The 19,599-nt window shown below is 43.3% G+C and overlaps 1 protein-coding gene across 1 annotated transcript in view; it reads right to left on the bottom strand.

The window, feature by feature from the left end:
* LOC121546474 (membrane-associated guanylate kinase, WW and PDZ domain-containing protein 1) overlaps positions 1–19,253 on the bottom strand; it is a 57,408-nt gene extending 38,155 nt beyond the window's left edge. The window contains exons 1-3 of the mRNA XM_045209385.1: positions 18,981–19,253; positions 7,569–7,858; positions 5,329–5,445 (exon numbers count right to left, since the gene is read on the bottom strand). Of these exons, the coding sequence (XP_045065320.1) occupies positions 5,329–5,445; positions 7,569–7,848 (397 nt within the window). The 5' untranslated portion in view covers positions 7,849–7,858; positions 18,981–19,253. The remainder of the gene's footprint in view (positions 1–5,328; positions 5,446–7,568; positions 7,859–18,980) is intronic.
* Between the last annotated feature and the right edge of the window lie 346 nt (positions 19,254–19,599).

The following is a 19,599-nucleotide window of genomic DNA, read 5'->3' as shown; positions in this document are numbered from 1 at the left end:
ATCCATTATTAAAAAATGGAAAGAATATGGCACCACAACAAACCTGCCAAGAGAGGGCCGCCCACCAAAACTCACGGACCAGGCAAGGAAGGCATTAATCAGAGAGGCAACAAAGAGACCAAAGATAACCCTGAAGGAGCTGAAAAGCTCCACAATGGAGATTGGAGTATCTGTCCATAGGACCACTTTAAGCCGTACACTCCACAGAGCTGGGCTTTACGGAAGAGTGGCCAGAAAAAAGCCATTGCTTAAAGAAAAAAATAAGCAAACACATTTGGTGTTCGCCAAAAGGCATGTGGGAGACTCCCCAAACATATGGAAGAAGCTACTTCAATGCTCTTGCTGAGGGAAGGAGGTTGTTGGCCAAGATCTCGCGATACATGGCCCCATCCATCCTCTCATCAATACGGTGCAGTCGTCCTGTCCCCTTTGCAGAAAAGCATCCCCAAAGAATGATGTTTCCACCTCCATACTTCATGGTTGGGATGGTGTTCTTGAATGTACTCATCCTTCTTCTTCCTCCAAACACGGCAAGTGGAGTTTAGACCAAAAAGCTCTATTTTTGTCTCATCAGACCACATGACCTTCTCCCATTCCTCCTCTGGATCATCCAGATGGTCATTGGCAAACTTCAGACGGGCCTGGACATGCGCTGGCTTGAGCAGGGGGACCTTGCGTGCGCTGCAGGATTTTAATCCATGACGGCGTAGTGTGTTACTAATGGTTTTCTTTGAGACTGTGGTCCCAGCTCTCTTCAGGTCATTGACCAGGTCCTGCCGTGTAGTTCTGGGCTGATCCCTCAACTTCATCATGATCATTGATGCCCCATGAGGTGAGATCTTGCATGGAGCCCCAGACCGAGGGTGATTGACCATCATCTTGAACTTCTTCCATTTTCTAATAATTGCGCCAACAGTTGTTGCCTTCTCACCAAGCTGCTTGCCTATTGTCCTGTAGCCCATCCCAGCCTTGTGCAGGTCTACAATTTTATCCCTGATGTCCTTACACGGCTCTCTGGTCTTGGCCATTGTGGAGAGGTTGGAGTCTGTTTGATTGAGTGTGTGGACAGGTGTCTTTTATACAGGTAACGAGTTCAAAAAGGTGCAGTTAATACAGGTAATAAGTGGAGAACAGGAGGGCTTCTTAAAGAAAAACTAACAGGTCTGTGAGAGCTGGAATTCTTACTGGTTGGTAGGTGATCAAATACTTATGTCATGCAATAAAATGCAAATTAAATACTTAAAAATCATACAATGTGATTTTCTGGATTTTTGTTTTAGATTCCGTCTCACAGTTGAAGTGTACCTATGATAAAAATTACAGACCTCTACATGCTTTGTAAGTAGGAAAACCTGCAAAATCGGCAGTGTATAAAATACTTGTTCTCCCCACTGTACATGTATATCATGAAGTGGGCCACACTGAGCCACTGTTGCACTCAACTCTTTAAGCTGAAGTTTAAGCCATATCCACTACGTCTTCTTCCACCATGAAAAACAAAACAACCATGTTTCAAACCAAGCATGAGAGGTACAGTGGCTTGCGAAAGTATTCACCCCCCTTGGCATTTTTTCTATTTTGTTGCCTTACAACCTGGAATTAAAAATGGATTTTTTGGGGGGGTTGTATCATTTGATTTACACAACATGCCTACCACTTTGAAGATGCAAAATATGTTTTATTGTGAAACAAACAAGAAATAAGACACAAAAAAACAGAAAACTTGTGTGCATAACTATTCACCTCTCCAAAGTCAATACTTTGTAGAGCCACCTTTTGCAGCAATTACAACTGCAAGTCTCTTGGGGTATGTCTCTATAAGCTTGGCACATCTAGCCACTGGGATTCTTGCCCATTGTTCAAGGCAAAAATGCTCCAGCTCCTTCAAGTTGGATGGGTTCCGCTGGTGTAAAACAATCTTTAATTCATACCACAGATTCTCAATTGGATTGAGGTCTGGGCTTTGACTAGGCCATTCCAAGACATTTAAATGTTTCCCCTTAAACCACTCGTGTTGCTTTAGCAGTATGCTTAGGGTCATTGTCCTGCTTGAAGGTGAACCTCCGTCCCAGTCTCAAATCTTTGGAAGACTGAAACAGGTTTCCCTCAAGAATTTCCCTGTATTTAGCGCCATCCATCATTCCTTCAATTCTGACCAGTTTCCCAGTCTCTGATGAAAAACATCCCCTCAGCATGATGCTGCCACCGCCATGCTTCACTGTGGGGATGGTGTTCTCGGGGTGATGAGAGGTGTTGGGTTTGCGCCAGACATAGCGTTTTCCTTGATGGCCAAAAAGCTCAGTTTTAGTCTCATCTGACCAGAGTAGCTTCTTCCATATGTTTGGGGAGTCTCCCACATGCCTTTTGGCGAACACCAAATGTGTTTGCTTATTTTTTTCTTTAAGCAATGGCTTTTTTCTGGCCACTCTTCCGTAAAGCCCAGCTCTGTGGAGTGTACGGCTTAAAGTGGTCCTATGGACAGATACTCCAATCTCCGTTGTGGAGCTTTTCAGCTCCTTCAGGGTTATCTTTGGTCTCTTTGTTGCCTCTCTGATTAATGCCTTCCTTGCCTGGTCCGTGAGTTTTGGTGGGCGGCCCTCTCTTGGCAGGTTTGTTGTGGTGCCATATTCTTTCCATTTTTTAATAATGGATTTAATGGTGCTCCGTGGGATGTTCAAAGTTTGATATTTTTTTATAACCCACCCCTGATCTGTACTTCTCCATAACTTTGTCCTTGACCTGTTTGGAGAGCTCCTTGGTCTTCGTGGTGCCGCTTGCTTGGTGGTGCCCCTTGCTTAGGGGTGTTGCAGACTCTGGGGCCTTTCAGAAAAGGTGTGTATATATACTGACATCATGTGACACTTAGATTGCACACAGGTGGACTTTATTTAACTAATTATGTGACTTCTGAAGGTAATTGGTTGCACCAGATCTTATTTAGGGGCTTCATAGCACGCACCACTTTTCCGTTATTTTATTTTTTTATTTTTTTGAAACAAGTTATTTCACTTCACCAGTTCGGACTATTTTGTGTATGTCCATTACATTAAATCCAAATAAAAATCCATTTAAATTACAGGTTGCAATGCAACAAAATAGGAAAAACACCAAGGGGGATGAATACTTTTGCAAGGCACTGTATAAGGTGCAATACAAGAGTGTCATTTGAGTTGACTTGCTTGTGTTTTTGCAAGTGGGCTAAACTTGGATTTCAACGTTGTTACAGTGTTTGTCTGTGTTGGTATAGGAGGGAGTGGGAGAGCAGCAGCATCTTACTGTGTCATCCATCTCCTGCAGATCAGAGGATTACACAGCCAGGGGATGAGCGTGCTGTCTCGCTGTCACTCCAACTTAGAGAGCCAGGCAGGAAGTTGTGTCACAAGTCTATCTCCACCCGGGTCTAGCAGCACCAGGGCGGCTGTACGCAAGGCTCTCTAATCCATAATCCATAAATGCTGAGCATATTTATAGTACAGATGCTACAGACTAAAGATCAGACTGATCCATCACCTTTACCCCCATCTAATTACAAACTGGATAAATGGAATTGTTATGTAAAAGGACTTGGCTTGGAGAATGTGTTTGCCTCTTTTATGTGAATGTACTGTATGTCTCAATGTTCAAAGCTCAAAGACACAGAATATCTTGTTGTTTTCTTGCATATTCTTGGGAGTTTTAACATGCGCCTTGCTCTTTCAACAAATCAGAGAGACATGTGGTGGAGAGGCTGACTGGTCTGGCAGACTGTTCCACATGACCTACTTCCTGGCTAAACAAGAGATTAGCGCCAAACTCCCCATCGCCGTGGGCTGGCCAGGCTATGGCCGGCCAGGGTGGTCTGTGGCCAGCCCACCAGGCAGACTAATGGCTGTTTAAGAGAGACAACATGACACGAGCCAAACCTATCAGACAGATATTACACCAGTCAGTGATAAGACACCAAAATAAGAGCTTCACAGAAATCCACACCATAGCCCTCTCCAGTCCACTCTCACTGTGACATCACTCTGGCCCTTAGAGAGAGGATTAAGATAGCAACCGATGCTCTATATACCCAAGAGTCTTTGCTTCAAATGTTTTAGACAACTTTAAATCATTATCATTGAACAAAGTAATTGAATAGATGAAAACACATCCAAAATAAAGAGAAAAAGGAATATGTAACCAAACAAGAAAGAGATACCAGACATGAACCAGTGAAATAGCATAAAATGAAGACAGAAAATGCTACCGATACAGGCCGGAGAATATTCTAAGTGAAGGGGAGTCACTGCCACTCCGGATAAAGTTAACAGTGTAACAATACAGACAGTTGCCATGGAAATGTCCTAGGGAATATTCCTCTAGGCGCTTTCTCTCACCTAAACTTGACTTGTAAATGTTTGACTGATGAAGCCAGGGTTGAAAAATCACTTATTGAATCCACTCGACACATCTTCTATTTGCATATATTGGCACACGGAGGTGGCATAAACAGCTTACCCGGGCTCTGATTGTGATTGCACACCAATTAACACGGTTTGCATGGAGCCAGCCATGTAGGTCTACTCTAAATCTAAATGTGTTTAAATGTTGAGATGTGATGTCCAGATACGTAATTAGCAGAGAGATACTAATTCCTATTTATATTATTAAAAAGTACATACTAACCTATAATGGACTCACATGTTACAGCCTCTGGAACAGATAGAGGTGCAGCTAATGGGAACTCACATGTTACAGCCTCTGGAACAGATAGAGGTGCAGCTAATGGGAACTCACATGTTACAGCCTCTGGAACAGATAGAGGTGCAGCTAATGGGGACTCACATGTTACAGCCTCTGGAACAGATAGAGGTGCAGCTAAGGGAGACTCACATGTTACAGCCTCTGGAACAGATAGAGGTGCAGCTAATGGGAACTCACATGTTACAGCCTCTGGAACAGATAGAGGTGCAGCTAAGGGGAACTCACATGTTACAGCCTCTGGAACAGATAGAGGTGCAGCTAACGGGAACTCACATGTTACAGCCTCTGGAACAGATAGAGGTGCAGCTAATGGGGACTCACATGTTACAGCCCCTGGAACAGATAGAGGTGCAGCTAAGGGGAACTCACATGTTACAGCCCCTGGAACAGATAGAGGTGCAGCTAAGGGGGACTCACATGTTACAGCCCCTGGAACAGATAGAGGTGCAGCTAAAGGTGGACACACAACTATAGTGTCCCAACAGATTTAGAGGGCATAGCTGCAAAGGACTTAAAGGGGACTTACAGGTTACAGCAGCAGGGGACAGTAACGGGCACAGTTAAAGGTAGAGGTAGAGGGCACAGCTTCATGGGACTCACATGGCACGGCTCGGAGGTAGAGGTTCTCCCGGATGACCTGCTGAAGCTGGCTGTCCATGGAGCCTGGAGTGAAGCACTTACTCAGATACAGCCTGAGGTCCTTACACAAGGCAGAGCCTGAGAGGCAGAGAGAGGGAGAGAGAGCAGAGAGAAACAGAAAGAGGGGGGGAAAGAGAGCGAGGGAGACGGAGACAGACAGAGAAATTGCAATATCAGCTCAACAGTCAAAAACGGACGAATTGTCTAAATATTTGTATACCCTGTCAAAACGAGTGACAGCCCAAGCCAACATTCCCCAGACTGTATCGCTCCAGTAGCTTTGATTTACCTCTATATCATTCCCACACCCTCCTTCCCAATCCATCCCTCTCTAATACATACTACATCTCCTTCTTAACACTTTATCAGTCATCCAGAGTACATGATATAGCATTTCTCAGCCTCTCATGCATAGCCTAATAACACAGAGGCAGTGGTATAAAACGCTGCAGGGTGGTGCTGTCACACAGCAGGCTGGGCTGATGGCTCAGGCATTTATTCCACTCTCTGATCTATTCGTTTAATCTCAAGTGCTTTATGGCCTCTGATGACAAATCACTTGGTGTTATGGATGGCCTGAGTGCATCTCCCTGCTTGTCACACTGACAGACGACCACCACATCCACTCCTCCCCTGCCCCTGCTGCTACTGCTTCCCAACCCTCTATCTCTGGTAAAGTGGCCTGTACTCTAGGCTGGCCCAGATATGAGTGCAGATTGAATCTTCTGTGCTGCTATTAAAACGTCACTGTAATAAAACTTTATTAGCATAGGCAGTCTCCTACACACAAGCATGACGCGCAGATCAAGACCTGGGCCTGCAGCTTTCTGAGAGAAATAATGAGAGGCTTTTGTTGGCATTGTGAAACAGATGTCCAGCATTGTGCTTTATGAATATACAAAAATACATCAGACTAATGTTGTCATGTATACTGTAAGTAAAATGAACTAGAGCGCTTGCTTTCACAGAGCTATGTTGTTTTCACAGAAACAACAGAATGCACTAGACAAAAACACATATGATAAACACCCATAAATACTGCTTCACCACAACACAATATGGCACATCATGATTAAGTAAAGTGTTGTCCTTTACATCAGCTTTCAAGGTTATCATAGACAGTAATGATAGTGTCTGTCTGTCAAAACATGAACAGGGTTGGTACAAGCCCTTTAATCCTCTTCTGTCACAGATATAATGAAGGGATCATTTACCACACTTACTTAAGTCTCATATCATAGCATTAGTGGTATAAAGACTGACAGCACAATGGTTTCCCTGATGGCCTGGATTGTGGAGGAGGAGAAGGTGGAGGAGGAGGCGGAGATGGAGGAGGAGGCGGAGGTGGAGGAGGATGCGGAGGTGGATGAGGGGGAAGGAAGAGGAGGAGCATGAGGGGGAGGAGAAATTAGGAGGAGTAGGCCTACAGTACAGGCAATACAGCAGCACATTACAGCTCAGCCCATCATCTCTGTTCACAGTACATGCATTCAGAATACCCAGGGAGGGAGGTTCGCCTGTCCGCCTGGCTCACAGAATGATACCAGCGGCAGAGGGACCAGGATTAAAGGGCCCCATTTACAGTCCTGCTGGCGATTTAGCCATCAATCTACCCCAGCAAGGCCATGGGGAGCCACAGTCAGGTGACATAGCAGTGACATATTGCTCCGTTCAGACCTAACAAAGACATCCGTCACCCCACCCCCCTCTATAAATACCAAGGCCCCTCCAGGGTGATAGACAACTGTATCGTCACGTCGACACAGCCCTCTCAGGACTCCTTGTCACATGTGCCATCAGGAATTTGAACACTTCCCACCCTCTGCACACTGTGTTTTAGGGACCGCCCGCAGTAGACGTCTGACATTTTTCACGCGATTCTACGAGTAAAATCGGTGCGCACTCAGTTCACAAATTACGTTCAGAGGTGCTAAGTATTCTGGGCCAGCAAACTCCTTACAGTTGTGTCAAGTTTGTTTTTTCCAGTATCAGTGATTATTCAGCAATGTTTGGATAACCACTTGGGAAGCGTGTTATTCTATGAGTAGCCTAAGGGAGGCAGTGTGACCATTCACATAGTGTTAGCATGTGAAGAAGAAGTTGGGGTTGACAACGATTTAAGAGATTGACAGATGAAGTAGCAGCATTCACAATGTGTCCCCAGACCAAGGAGTAAGTTACCACACTGAGCCATACAGTACCTGGTGAGACCGTCTTGATGCGGATGGGATGGGGGCAGGAGTTAAGGACCCCCCGGACATCTCCTAGTGTCATCCCTAACACAGGGGTACCCCCAATCTCTAGGATGATGTCGCCCACTGTGAACCCGCCCCCGGGGGCTGTGGTGACGAATGGGAACTCTCCATAGTCAGCTCCACCGCCCACGGCCACCCCCAGTTCCCCAGAGGAACCAACCAGGGGGATGAATCTCTCCTGGACCTTGGAGCACCAGTGCAGCTTCCTCACGGCTGCCTTAGACATAGCAAAAGAGCTGAGGAGGGGAGAGAGAGGGAGAGAGAGAGAGGGAGAGAGAGAGAGAGCGCGAGAGAGAGAGAGAGGGTGTGAGACAGAAACAGAGGGAAGACAGTGTCACTGACACAATCGTGTTATTAAGGTGTGATTTCATGTTTCAGGATTTCATTGCCCCGAAATAGTGTTTAACTCAGACGTTTCCCAAGGTACTGTTGAGAAAATGTGAAGAACATAGCATGTCTTTAATACAAAATAATTGCAGTAAAAGGACTGCACTGAGTTCAAGCACTCCCTCCTTTAGCACAGAGGACCTGCATGTGAAGTAGAACGACACGGAAACTTTGTGTGTGTTATACAAACACTGTGTACTTGACTGTGGGTCGAACCGAAATACAGTAAACAAACTGTCAAACGCTCAAATGTCACACTCAATACTGATGCTGCTTTACCTCAATGGAACACTTTTTCTATTGTATATACACAATATGCAACATAAACACACAAAACATACGGGTAGGTATATTCCCATCATGGCAGTCTGATGGAAAGATCTAGACTGTTGCCAGTGAGACCTCATAGGGTACTGTACATTAATGCCTGTTATTGATATGGGTAATTCAATACAAACGGAAATATCTCAAATAAATTGACAGTAAAATGTTGTTGTTTTGACAATTCCAGTGGAGAATTGTTATCATGCCTCAATTATATCTACTAAGAATTGCATTTACTGTAATATACTGTAAATCCTCTTTCCAGACATGAATAATAATGATTATTCCATGTTCACTGAAACTCCTGCTGAGGTAATGTCTGCTTTAGAGTCAGACATTGCAGCCTATGGAAATAATAAGTATGCAGTCAACAGTGCTGTTCATAGGACATGTTGTACTGTAGGCTATGTGAATTGCATGATTCATCACTATGTCTAGAATTCCAAAAGAACAGCATTGTAAGTTAAGTGTGATGCCTCTTCCAACAGTTGACTTTTAAAGGTCTTTGTTGAGAGCCAGTGACGTGACAGGTTGGAGAGGGCAGGTGCTCCTACACCGTGACAGAGAGAGAGTGCCTTGGTCTGACAGGATGGGAGCAGTACTGTCACACAGCTACACAGGACACACACTGATCTTAGAGAGAGAGAGGGTTACACTTACACAACACAGGGGCGGATGGGGTAGGTGTATGGATGAGAGACTGAGACAGTCAAAAATAAAGATAGATTTTAATCGAGACACATGGTACTGACATATAAGCACTGTGTAATCCTTTTTGTCCTAATAATGAGTTCTCTCTGTTATCACAGAAGGCTCCCTGTGTTGATACCTTAACATGCAGTGACTTAGTGACCCAGGGATAGAGGGGATGGAGGGACAGGAAGGCTGGCTTTTAGCAGAAGAAGTGAGGACACCAGGGTCTCCCCCCAGGCCCACCTGCCCAGGGCCAGCACACCTAATGACGCTCATTTATATAGTGTGAGGAAGGGACACGCCTAATCACTTCCTCTTGACTGAATGACTGGCTGGCTGATCAGCCATGTATCCTCCTCCATCTTCCATCTCATCTCTTCCCTCCCCTGGCTGGTGGCACCACAGCTGATAGGACGAGGGAGGGGTAGTGAAGGGGGAGGAGAGAGGGTGGAGGGAGAGGTGGGAGAGAGAGAGGAGGATAGCGAGGGGAGAGAGGGAGAGCGAGGGTGTGGGGGAGAGGGAGAGAGAGAGGCACCACACAGCCTGGGGTTGGCAGTGGAGTCGCCGGTTTGACCTTGCAGGGCGACAGGAGCCAGAGCTTGGTTACAGTCTGGTCTGCTCTATGGGGGACAATGAGTTCTGTTTTATTTTAAACATCTCATCACTATGCTTCTGTTCGTCCAGAGCCAAGTGAGTCTGTGAATTTAATTGAGAAAAGAGCAAAGTCATGAGTAGGTGCTGTTTCTGGAGAGAAAAAAAACTGTAAAAAATTATGCTTATTTCTTAATGTATCCCTAATTGTCCTCTCTGCATACTCCCTCTCTTTCTATCCTGCTGTGAGACCTTCTGCAGCTGAAATTGAACCTCCCAACCATCCATCCTTCCACCCACACACAGAGTACACACAAACACAGAGTCCCCCAATCAATAAAACACATGCACCAAATACAGAATGAGCATGAAACAAGACATACTCAATCTAATATGTATGTAAGGCTGCAGTAGCGGAGTGGAACTGACCTTCCACGGAGTTGCATTATTTTCCAGAGAACGCATAGAGCCCCGAGTTGATTTTCCCTTTTATACCATGGCTATAATTTAACACATTTGCCACTAGAAATGTGTTCATTTGACGGTAGAAATGTGTTCAAGTAGCTAGCAAGTTTACTAGATAGACTAAATATACAAAAGTATGTGGACACCCTTTCAAATGACAGGATTCGGCTATTTCAGCCACACCCGTTGCTGACAGGTGTATAAATTCGAGCACACAGCCATGCAATCTCCATAGACAAACATTGGCAGTAGAATGGCCTTACTGAAGAGCTCAGTGACTTTCAACGTGGCACCGTCATAGGATGCCACCTTTCCAACAAGTCAGTTCGTCAAATTTCTTCCCTGCTAGAGCTGCCCCGGTCAACTGTAAGTGCTGTTATTATGAGGTGTGAACATCTAGGAGCAAAACGGCTCAGCCACGAAATGGTAGGCCACACAAGCTCACAGAACGGGACCAGCGAGTGCTGAAGGGAATTGCGCGTAACAATTGTCTGGCCTCGGTTGCAACACTCACTACCACGTTCCAAACTGCCTCTGGAAGCAACGTCAGCACAATAACTGTTTGTCGGGAGCTTCATGAAATGGGTTTCCATGGCCGAGCAGCCGCACACAAGCCTAAGATCACCATGCCCTTCACCATCTGGCAGTTCGACGGACGAATCTGGGTTTGGCGGATGCCAGGAGAACGCTACCTGGCCCAATGCATAGTGCCAACTGTAAAGTTTGGTGGAGGAGGAATAATGGTCTGGGGTTGTTTGTCATGGTTTGGGCTAGGCCCCTAGTTCCAGTGAATGGAAATCTTAACGCTACAGCATACAATGACATTCTAGACAATTCTGTGCTTCCAACTTTGTGGCAACAGTTTGGGGAAGGCCCTTTCCTGTTTCAGCAAACAATGTCCCTGTGCACAAAGCTAGCTCCATACAGAAATGGTTTGTCAAGATCGGTGTGGAAGAACTTGACTGGCCTGCACAAAGCCCTGACCTTAACCCCATCGAACACCTTTGGGATGAATTGGAACGCCGACTGCAAGCCAGGCCTAATCGCCCAACATCAGTGCCCGGCCTCAATAATGCTCTTGTGGCTGAATTGAAGCAAGTCCCCGCAGCCATGTTCCAACATCTAGTGGAAAGCCTTCCCAGTAGAGTGGAGGCTGTTATAGCAGCAAAGAGGCGACCAACTCCATATTAATGCCCATGATTTTTGAATGAGACGTTCGACGAGCAGTAGTGTAGCTACAGTAGTTGCTGTGATAACCAAACACACAGACTTGCTAGTTTAGCTAAGCAAACCATTGGTCCTAGCTTGCCATTATGAAAATCAAATTCAACAATGCCAATAATGTTTTCAATTCAACTTTCGCTTTCAAAAGCAGCTCAAACATAGAACATGTAAGAATTTACTATAGCCATTGAATTCTACTGTGCAAATATACTGTGCGTTATAGGGAAATAATGCACTCTAGAATGCACTTCAAGCCAATCAGAAACAAGTATTCAACAATGCCATGGTATAAGAAAACAATAACGCATGACAAAAGTATATTAGCATCGACATATGTGATATTTTCATCTTGCCGAGAGCATTACCCTGACTCCATCTCCATCATGTTTGAATAAAATGTAAGTACGTTTTGAGATCCCAAGTGCTCTATCTAAAGATGTTCATCTTCTGAGCTATAAATGCTAAAAATACCAACTATTTCTAGATGTAATATTCCCATCCTATCTGGTTCCCCAATGTTTGGGTTTTGTATGGCTCTGCCTCTGGCTGTGGTCTAGATTTACAAGAGATGCCCGCTGTGGTGTGGTGTTCATAGCTGCTGTCTTGATCTCTGTAGCTTCAGGGACAACAGTGTCAGCTCTGGTGAGGCTGAGTCCTCTGAGTCCTGTTCTCTCACACACGGAGACAGCCAGTCAACACAGCATAGTTCCCTAGACTCTGTCTCTAGTGCTGTGTATTTGTACTGAAATCTCCTTCTTTCAACTGGTTGTATTCCTAACAAAGTTGCCCTAAGAAAGATGCAATATATTCAACATTTGAAAATTTAAATATTTGTAAAAAGAAACATGCAATAACTATGACTGGGTTCAGACAAATGTGTGCTTGTACCGGTTCTGAATTAAATATAACATACTGTACAAACCTGACCATTAAAAGATGGTTCAACAACACATTGATAAAGTTGCAAGACACAAGAGCTGTCATAAACAATCACACTTCAACTTCCGGAGAGAATCCTTTGGTAAGTCGATAACTCTCTGAAAGACTCGTATTACAAATAAAAACAGCAATACTTCAGACTGCAATTGAACGGCTTGACAGAGGAGAACACAATATACCGATTCAAGGATATCTAGCACTATAAAAAGCACCCAGTATTGAAAATGCTGACCTTTAGGAGGGGAAAGAGCTGACCAATAAATATCCTATTTCAGACTTCCTCCTCCCAGTGATCTGTTTTGCCATCTTGTCTTTGAGGTAATTTCATACCAGTCCGACCTGACAGAGACCTTAACGTATTCATCTCCCTGAGGAAGCTATTCCTCGAGGTCAATCTTCATTCCTATCTGATCGTTATTCTTTAATTGATAAACTATGAATAGCTACTGCTTCAGGCTACATATAGAGGGAAAACATGAAAAGCATAAACAGCAAAGGCATTTTTTTTCTCGATTTGAAGTATGTGCTTTTTGCCCAGAGGGACATACAACATGCTTGTTTTCTTGCATTGATTACTAAACAATCAATTTACTATACTGGATTGTAAATAGTTCATTTATCTTCCTCCTGTGAAAATAGGTTGTACTTAAAGCAGTACTAGGATTGCATACTAATATGAAACCAAAACCAAACAGTCACATACTGTATGACACACTCACATATCACCCACCTGACCCTCTCGTTGTAATATAAATGCCACCAAACAGTGAGAAACTGCACAATGGGAAGACCCTAGAACCAAGCAATATCTTTAATTTTCATAGTAAATTATCCTGGCGCTTCTTTCAATTCAGGTTATACCTCAAGGGTGATCATTTATTCACAACATAAGTTCCCCACTAAAGAGAACTAATGAGGCCTTGAGTTTAGTTCAATAATTCAATGTCAAGTAAAAAATGCAATAACAAAAAAGGCAAGAGACACTATGTTTGACATTGGAAGGAGTGCAATCTTCAAAGACCTTCAAGAAAATGGTGTAAGCAAAACGCCTCAATTAAGAAAGTGGGTAATTGAATTCCACAGCTAAGCAGCTCCTGCAGTGTGTTGGAAAATTTAGAAATGGTGGCGCTCTGTAGAATTATCAGGACAGGACTGGAGAAAACGAGGGGGAGAGAGAATTTAGACATGCATCATTTGGAGCAGCACATGCTATACTTTAAAAGGCCATTGGTCCGGACACAACACAGGCAATAGGCTAATCTCAATTGCCTGTCCTGATAACCAATCTCAGTCCTGCTACAGTAGCCCCATGCTTCTTGCTATCTCACCCAGTATCTCACCTGGTATCGCCTCTGTAGCGATATTACACAATGTCTTCATGGTGAAGAGACTGTCAGGTCTGTTGAGTATCTCAGCGCTTCTACTGTCAATCTATCTCCCATCCTTCATCGATGTCAATGTGTTTTTATATAGCTGTAGCTTCATCTCTCCCGACAAGATCTACTCTGACCACAGTAAACTTTGTTCTGACATTATAAAGAGGAGAAACCAAGACAAAACACTTTTTTTTTCAAGTGCTGGTGGAATGAGGTCCATTTTGAACTATTTATACACATTTACAAGCATGAATGCTATTTAAGTACCTCTAGTATAAGCATTTAAAAAGCATTTGTAAAGATAGAACACACTGAAAAGATTGAACAAAATTATTTATGTTGTCAATCTGGTATTGTATAATTGAATCAACATTATTGGAAGCCTAACCTGTTGGATAAATCAACCTCCGGCTTATTCCTTACATCTATGCAAAGGGAAATTACATTGGGGAGGGAAACAAAAACCTGTAGATGAACCCAACCCAGTGTCACAACATCTTACCCTTATACTGCACTAAGCTCTTTCCTTCCATCATTCTAACCTGTATTTATCTGAGTTCTCTGCTCCTAATCTCAAATCAAATCAAATCAACATTTATTGGTCCCATACACACAGTGGTGTAAGGTACTTAAGTAAAAAATGATTTATAGTACTACTTAAGTCGTTTTTCGGGGTTTCTATTTTTGACTACTTTTACTTCACTACATTCCTAAAGAAAATAATGTACATTTTACTCCATACATTTTCCCCGACACCCAAAAGTACTAATTACATTTTGAATGCTTAGCAGGACAGAAAATGGTCCAATGCACACAATTATCAAGAGAACATTCCTGGTCATCCCTACTGCCTCTGATTTGGCAGACTCACTAAACACAAATGCTCTGTTTGTAAATGATGTCTGAGTGTTGGAGTGTGCCACTGGCTATGTGTACATTAAAATAACAAGAAAATGGTACCGTCTGGTTTGCTTAATATAAGGAATTTGAAATGATTTATACTTTTACTTTGACTTTTGATACTTAAGTATATTTTAGCAATTACATTTACTTTTGATACTTAAGTATATTTAAAAGCAAATACTTTAAGACTTTTACTCAAGTAGTATTTTACTGGGTGACTTTCACTTTTACTTGAGTCATTTTCTATTAAGGTGTCTTTACTTTTACTCAAGTATGACAATTGGGTACTTTTACCACCACTGCGTACACAGATTTACAGTACATAGGGCAGCAGTCTCCAAGGTGCAGGGTAGAGTACTGGGTGGTAGCCGGCTAGTGACAATGTCTGAGGTTCAGGGCAGGGTACCGGGCAGAGGCCGGCTAGTGATGACTGTTTAACAGTCTGATGGCCTGCAGATAGAAGCTGTTTTTCAGTCTCTCGGTCCAAGCTTTGATGCACCTTTACTGTCTCCGCCTTCTAGATGTTAGCAGTGAGAACAGGCCGTGGCTCGGGTGGCTGAGGTCCTTGATGATCTTCTTGGCCTTCCTGTGACACTGGGTGCTGTAGCTGTCTTGGAGGGCAGGCAGTGTGCCCCTGGTGATGCGTTGGGCTGAGTCGGCTGACCGCACCGCCCTATGGAGAGCCCTGCGGTTGCGGGCAGTGTAGTTGCCAACCAGGCGGTGATACAGCCAGACAGAATGCTCTCGATGGTGCATGATCTTACGCCATCATACAGTGGCTTGTCTGTGTTGTAGGTCAGCCAAACAAAGCATCTTAAATAGCCAGTGACCTTAAATTTCATTGTAACTAATAGAATGGATATAGCCAGGCCACTCTCTTTAACAGACAGGAAATGCAAATTAGGGTTTCTTCTAGCGTTCAATTTTAATCTTGATCAGCATATTTTTTTTTACCTCCCCTGCAGAATATTTACGCAAACTAGCTGTGCAACAACGTGTGTTAAAACGCTCTGATGCTCACTCACTATTAAATCTAGGGCACGGGATTGCTCAACACAAAACAGACAGCAGTGGCAGATTTAAAAATAAAAGATTAAATGCTTGTGGGATGAAAAACAAAAAATCAAACATGCTAGCGTGGACACACACACAAAACCTGTGGTATACATTAACCCCAATGTAAGATGCATTTGTTTGTAAACCCGTCTATCCGATAGATATTCCATTCAATATTCTCAATCAAAGATGTTCTCTTCCCCTCCATGAATTTAGCGTGTGCCTCTGGTCTATTAATCCCATCCTTTTGTACGCCTCTCACAATGGTGCCCATGGACTAACACACAGTACAGAATGGGAGTGATCTGAGGATAGACGTAAAATGAAACATGTTGACATAAACACAACCCCTGTCTTTAGATGGCAGTCTAAGTAAAGGTGACTCCCTAAGGAGTGAAGTACGGAAACATTCAGTTGAACCTCAAATGAACACAATATGGCATGGGGCAAGTAAGCAGTGTTATTTAGCCGTCCAGTAGTACTCTACTCCTATAAAGAAAAATGCAACAACAGGTTCCTTATAAGTCTGCCAGGGAGCATATCACTCCTCAGTGAGGTCAGCGATGAGCTCTCATCACCAGGCCTGGAGCTCACTTTAATTAAAAGGGTCAGTGAGGCATCGTAGCTCCTTTGACTCAGATGATGGATAAGTACTCTCTCAAAAACATGAGACGAAGCGGAGAATGAAAAGCACAAAGGAACGAAGGAAGAAATAATTAAATAGAATGGGATAACAAGAGAAAGAAAGGAGAGAGAAAGTAAGAAAAAAAAGGAAAGCACAAGAAAGAGAGAGGACCAGGAAATAAAGGAAACATGAAACCATTATGACTGGCTGTTTTTCTGGAGAAGCAATGAACTGATAAAAGGGAGGAGGAGAGGTGTGGTTTTGTGTTTTGCGAGGTCACAGTCCGGTAACCTGAGGCAAAACCGAGCGGGAGTTGGAGAGCGTGTTTGTGTGTGCATGTGTTTTAGAGTGTGTGTGTGTGTGTGTGCATGAGTCTATTGTGTGTGTGAGATTGTGCTGATTCAGTACGGATGGGTGAAGGTGACCCTCCCGCCTCCTACAGCTCCCTGCCACCTGACATTGATCCTAGTTTTCACACTGACTCAAGCATACCACCACCAGGCTTTTCAGGGCAGTCTTGACATTTCCAAAATATTGCAGTGCAATTGTTATTTCACACGCTGTTATTGATTTGTCATTAAATTGATTTGCACGCCCGATTGGAAGGTTATTTACATCTGCACACTTAGAAAACACGTATCTAGTCAAAGTATTGCTGTATGTCTATCAAATTATATGGATAGATGAGCAACACACATTAAATAGGGAAGAAACAATCTAGGAAATGGGTGACAGTTCTGTTCAGTACTAATAATAGAATGGCCCACCCAAACATTAGGTGTTACACTTGAGACAAGATCTTAGAATAGACAGTGAATGCTACAACTACAGAATTCCAATGCAGTAACAGAGAGCAAAGACTCGGTCCACAGATGGGGGAGTGTCTGTGTAGCCCTGCCCTGTCAAGGGTAAACTGCCGCACATCCTCCCCCTGCCACCTCCTCCTCCCCTAACCACACCTTAAAACAATGAATATGCATGAGTGTGAAGGGAAGAACAAGCACATCATTAGAGAATCAACAACTCCCAGGCGACATACACCAATACTACACAAGAGCATGTCAATTCCCACCTAATCTGCTATTCTCTCATTAGCTGGTTAGTGGACATTTTTTTGAAGACTGCTGGCAAACGGCCAAACATATTTCAGGTTAATTACAGCTGCTTAAGACTATGTGAAAGAATGGATAGAAAAAAGGGGAATGAAGTGAAGGAGATATTAAGAGATAAAGCACATGCCAAAAACAAGACCCTGAAAAGTCAAGGATATGCTATCGGCAACTGAGACCTAAAATGGGTAAACCTGGTGGTGTCAATAGGTGAGGAGATGAGAGAGAAAGATCAGTTCTCTCTGGGATACAGTGTGTGCCAAGCTGTGGAGGGACAGTCGTCTCCAAGTACAAGTGGCTGGGATAGCGCCACATGTTTCTGGTTCTCTTGGAATTAATTCATTATTCATAATACCACTATAACCTTGACTGGTCCCAGAGTCCAGAGCAATGCTATGTGTGAAGTCAGGGTCACACATCCATTACTTCAAAACAAGCAGGGACACACCCTGCACACCAACTGCTAGTGAAACACACACAGAGACACACAAACAAACATGCACAAGCACACACACACAATAATACAAATGCTTACTTACACAGATATTCAAGGATATGTGTGCATTTCATTTGATTAACAACATACAATCCATTTGTCACACACACACACACTGCACAGTAGTTTCTGCAGGCATGAAATATAAAAGCTGTATCTATGTAAAAACTAATTGCAAAACTGGTCCACTGAACATGTGCAGTACTACTATTACAGTAGGACAACTACTGATATTATTTCTGTCATTATTAACTTTTTACATTTTTGTTTGGGTATCACACAGAATCATGGGCAAAAACTAAATTATATGTCTTACAATGTTGAGACTGTCTTGATTATATAAACACAAATAACATAAAAAAAATGTTTTACTTCTTTGCCAATACTAACTATTTTATGGCGAACAATCACATTCTGACAATACTGTACAAAGAAAACATTCAAGAAGCTAAAAAAACTGAAAGCTAACCTACAGGTAAACGTTGACCAGTCAACTGTCACCTTTATCAGTAAGATCTCCCTCCCTCATCCTCTGTATAAGGAGCCCACACACTCACAACAAATGGTCACATTGGTAGCCTAATATTTAGGGGGAAAATACTGACCTGCCTTGGCGCTGACATACACACATTCTTTTCAAGCAATTTAGCCGTTCAAAGAGGAGCCGTTTAAACGCGTCTATATACATTGACCCGACTGAAACTACACTTGACCCCAACGGTCACTGAATTGAATATGACCAAATAAATGCAAAATACGTTTCTATTCTAAATGTATTCAATTCAATTTGAAATCGGACTACGCGAGTTTATTGACAGCTGTTGTCGATAGTTTCTGTAGAGAGACACTCAGACGCGATGTGCACGCTAGACGGAGTATTTGTACACTGTAGTGCATGATGCTCTACGGCTGAGCACGAGACCCGTGATCTGACAGAGGGAAAAAACTGTCTGGCAAAAAAAACTGCAAATCTGACAGCGTTTGCTCTATAAACTAAGAGCCTGGTAGGCTATTCAATTAAACGGACAGCCAGGGGTTAGTTGTGAAAATGGATGCATGGCATGGGTGTTTAACTTATCAAGGGCTATGGCTATGCTTAACTCTCACTTATTGGTTGGTAGCAGAAACGATAGACTAACACCCGAACCCCGTCAAGACACCGATGCTCACCTTCATAATTCCTGCTTTCTTCTCGGCATATCCCCTTGCTTTTTATCTTCTTTTGATAAATCAGTTTGGTTATAGACGTTCAACCGATTTTTTACAATGTAGTTGAGGCCATTAATGTAAAGAAAAGACACCGCGACGACATGGATTTTAACTGGACAGAGGTGTTACGGAACTGGAGATGCGATGCTGTCAGAGCGCGATAGCGATGCCTTGAGGCAGTTGAACAGGTCAAAATTGCGTGGGACTTTAGCATAATGTTCTCGGTCACAAAAAGCAGAGAAACAGTGATAAGGCAAATGAGCACCAAGGGAGGTGGGGGCATGGGGGCTGGATGAAAATGTGGAAAAAGAACCGCCCCTAGAGAAAGTCGTGTAGGCCTACAGTATTATCCTTCAATTTAATTAGTTCGTCCGATCCGTCGTCTTTCAGCATTAGTCTAGTCTGATGAGAGGTTGACATGATAATCATCAAACACAGTACACTGAAGTTTAAGTAATGGACCAAACTTAATTAACACATTGGACTAACTCAGGTTGGGCATAAAATCTGCAATGCTCTTTCTAATATAAAATACAACATATATTAAAGGAAAAATAGACAACTTTTCAGCCTAAAACAA

The sequence above is a fragment of the Coregonus clupeaformis genome, chromosome 30, assembly GCF_020615455.1.
Source record: "Coregonus clupeaformis isolate EN_2021a chromosome 30, ASM2061545v1, whole genome shotgun sequence".
In the NCBI taxonomy this organism is placed as follows: Eukaryota; Metazoa; Chordata; class Actinopteri; order Salmoniformes; family Salmonidae; genus Coregonus; species Coregonus clupeaformis.
The sequence above is the reverse complement of the archived record's forward strand: the minus strand, read 5'-3'. Positions and strand labels throughout refer to the sequence as shown.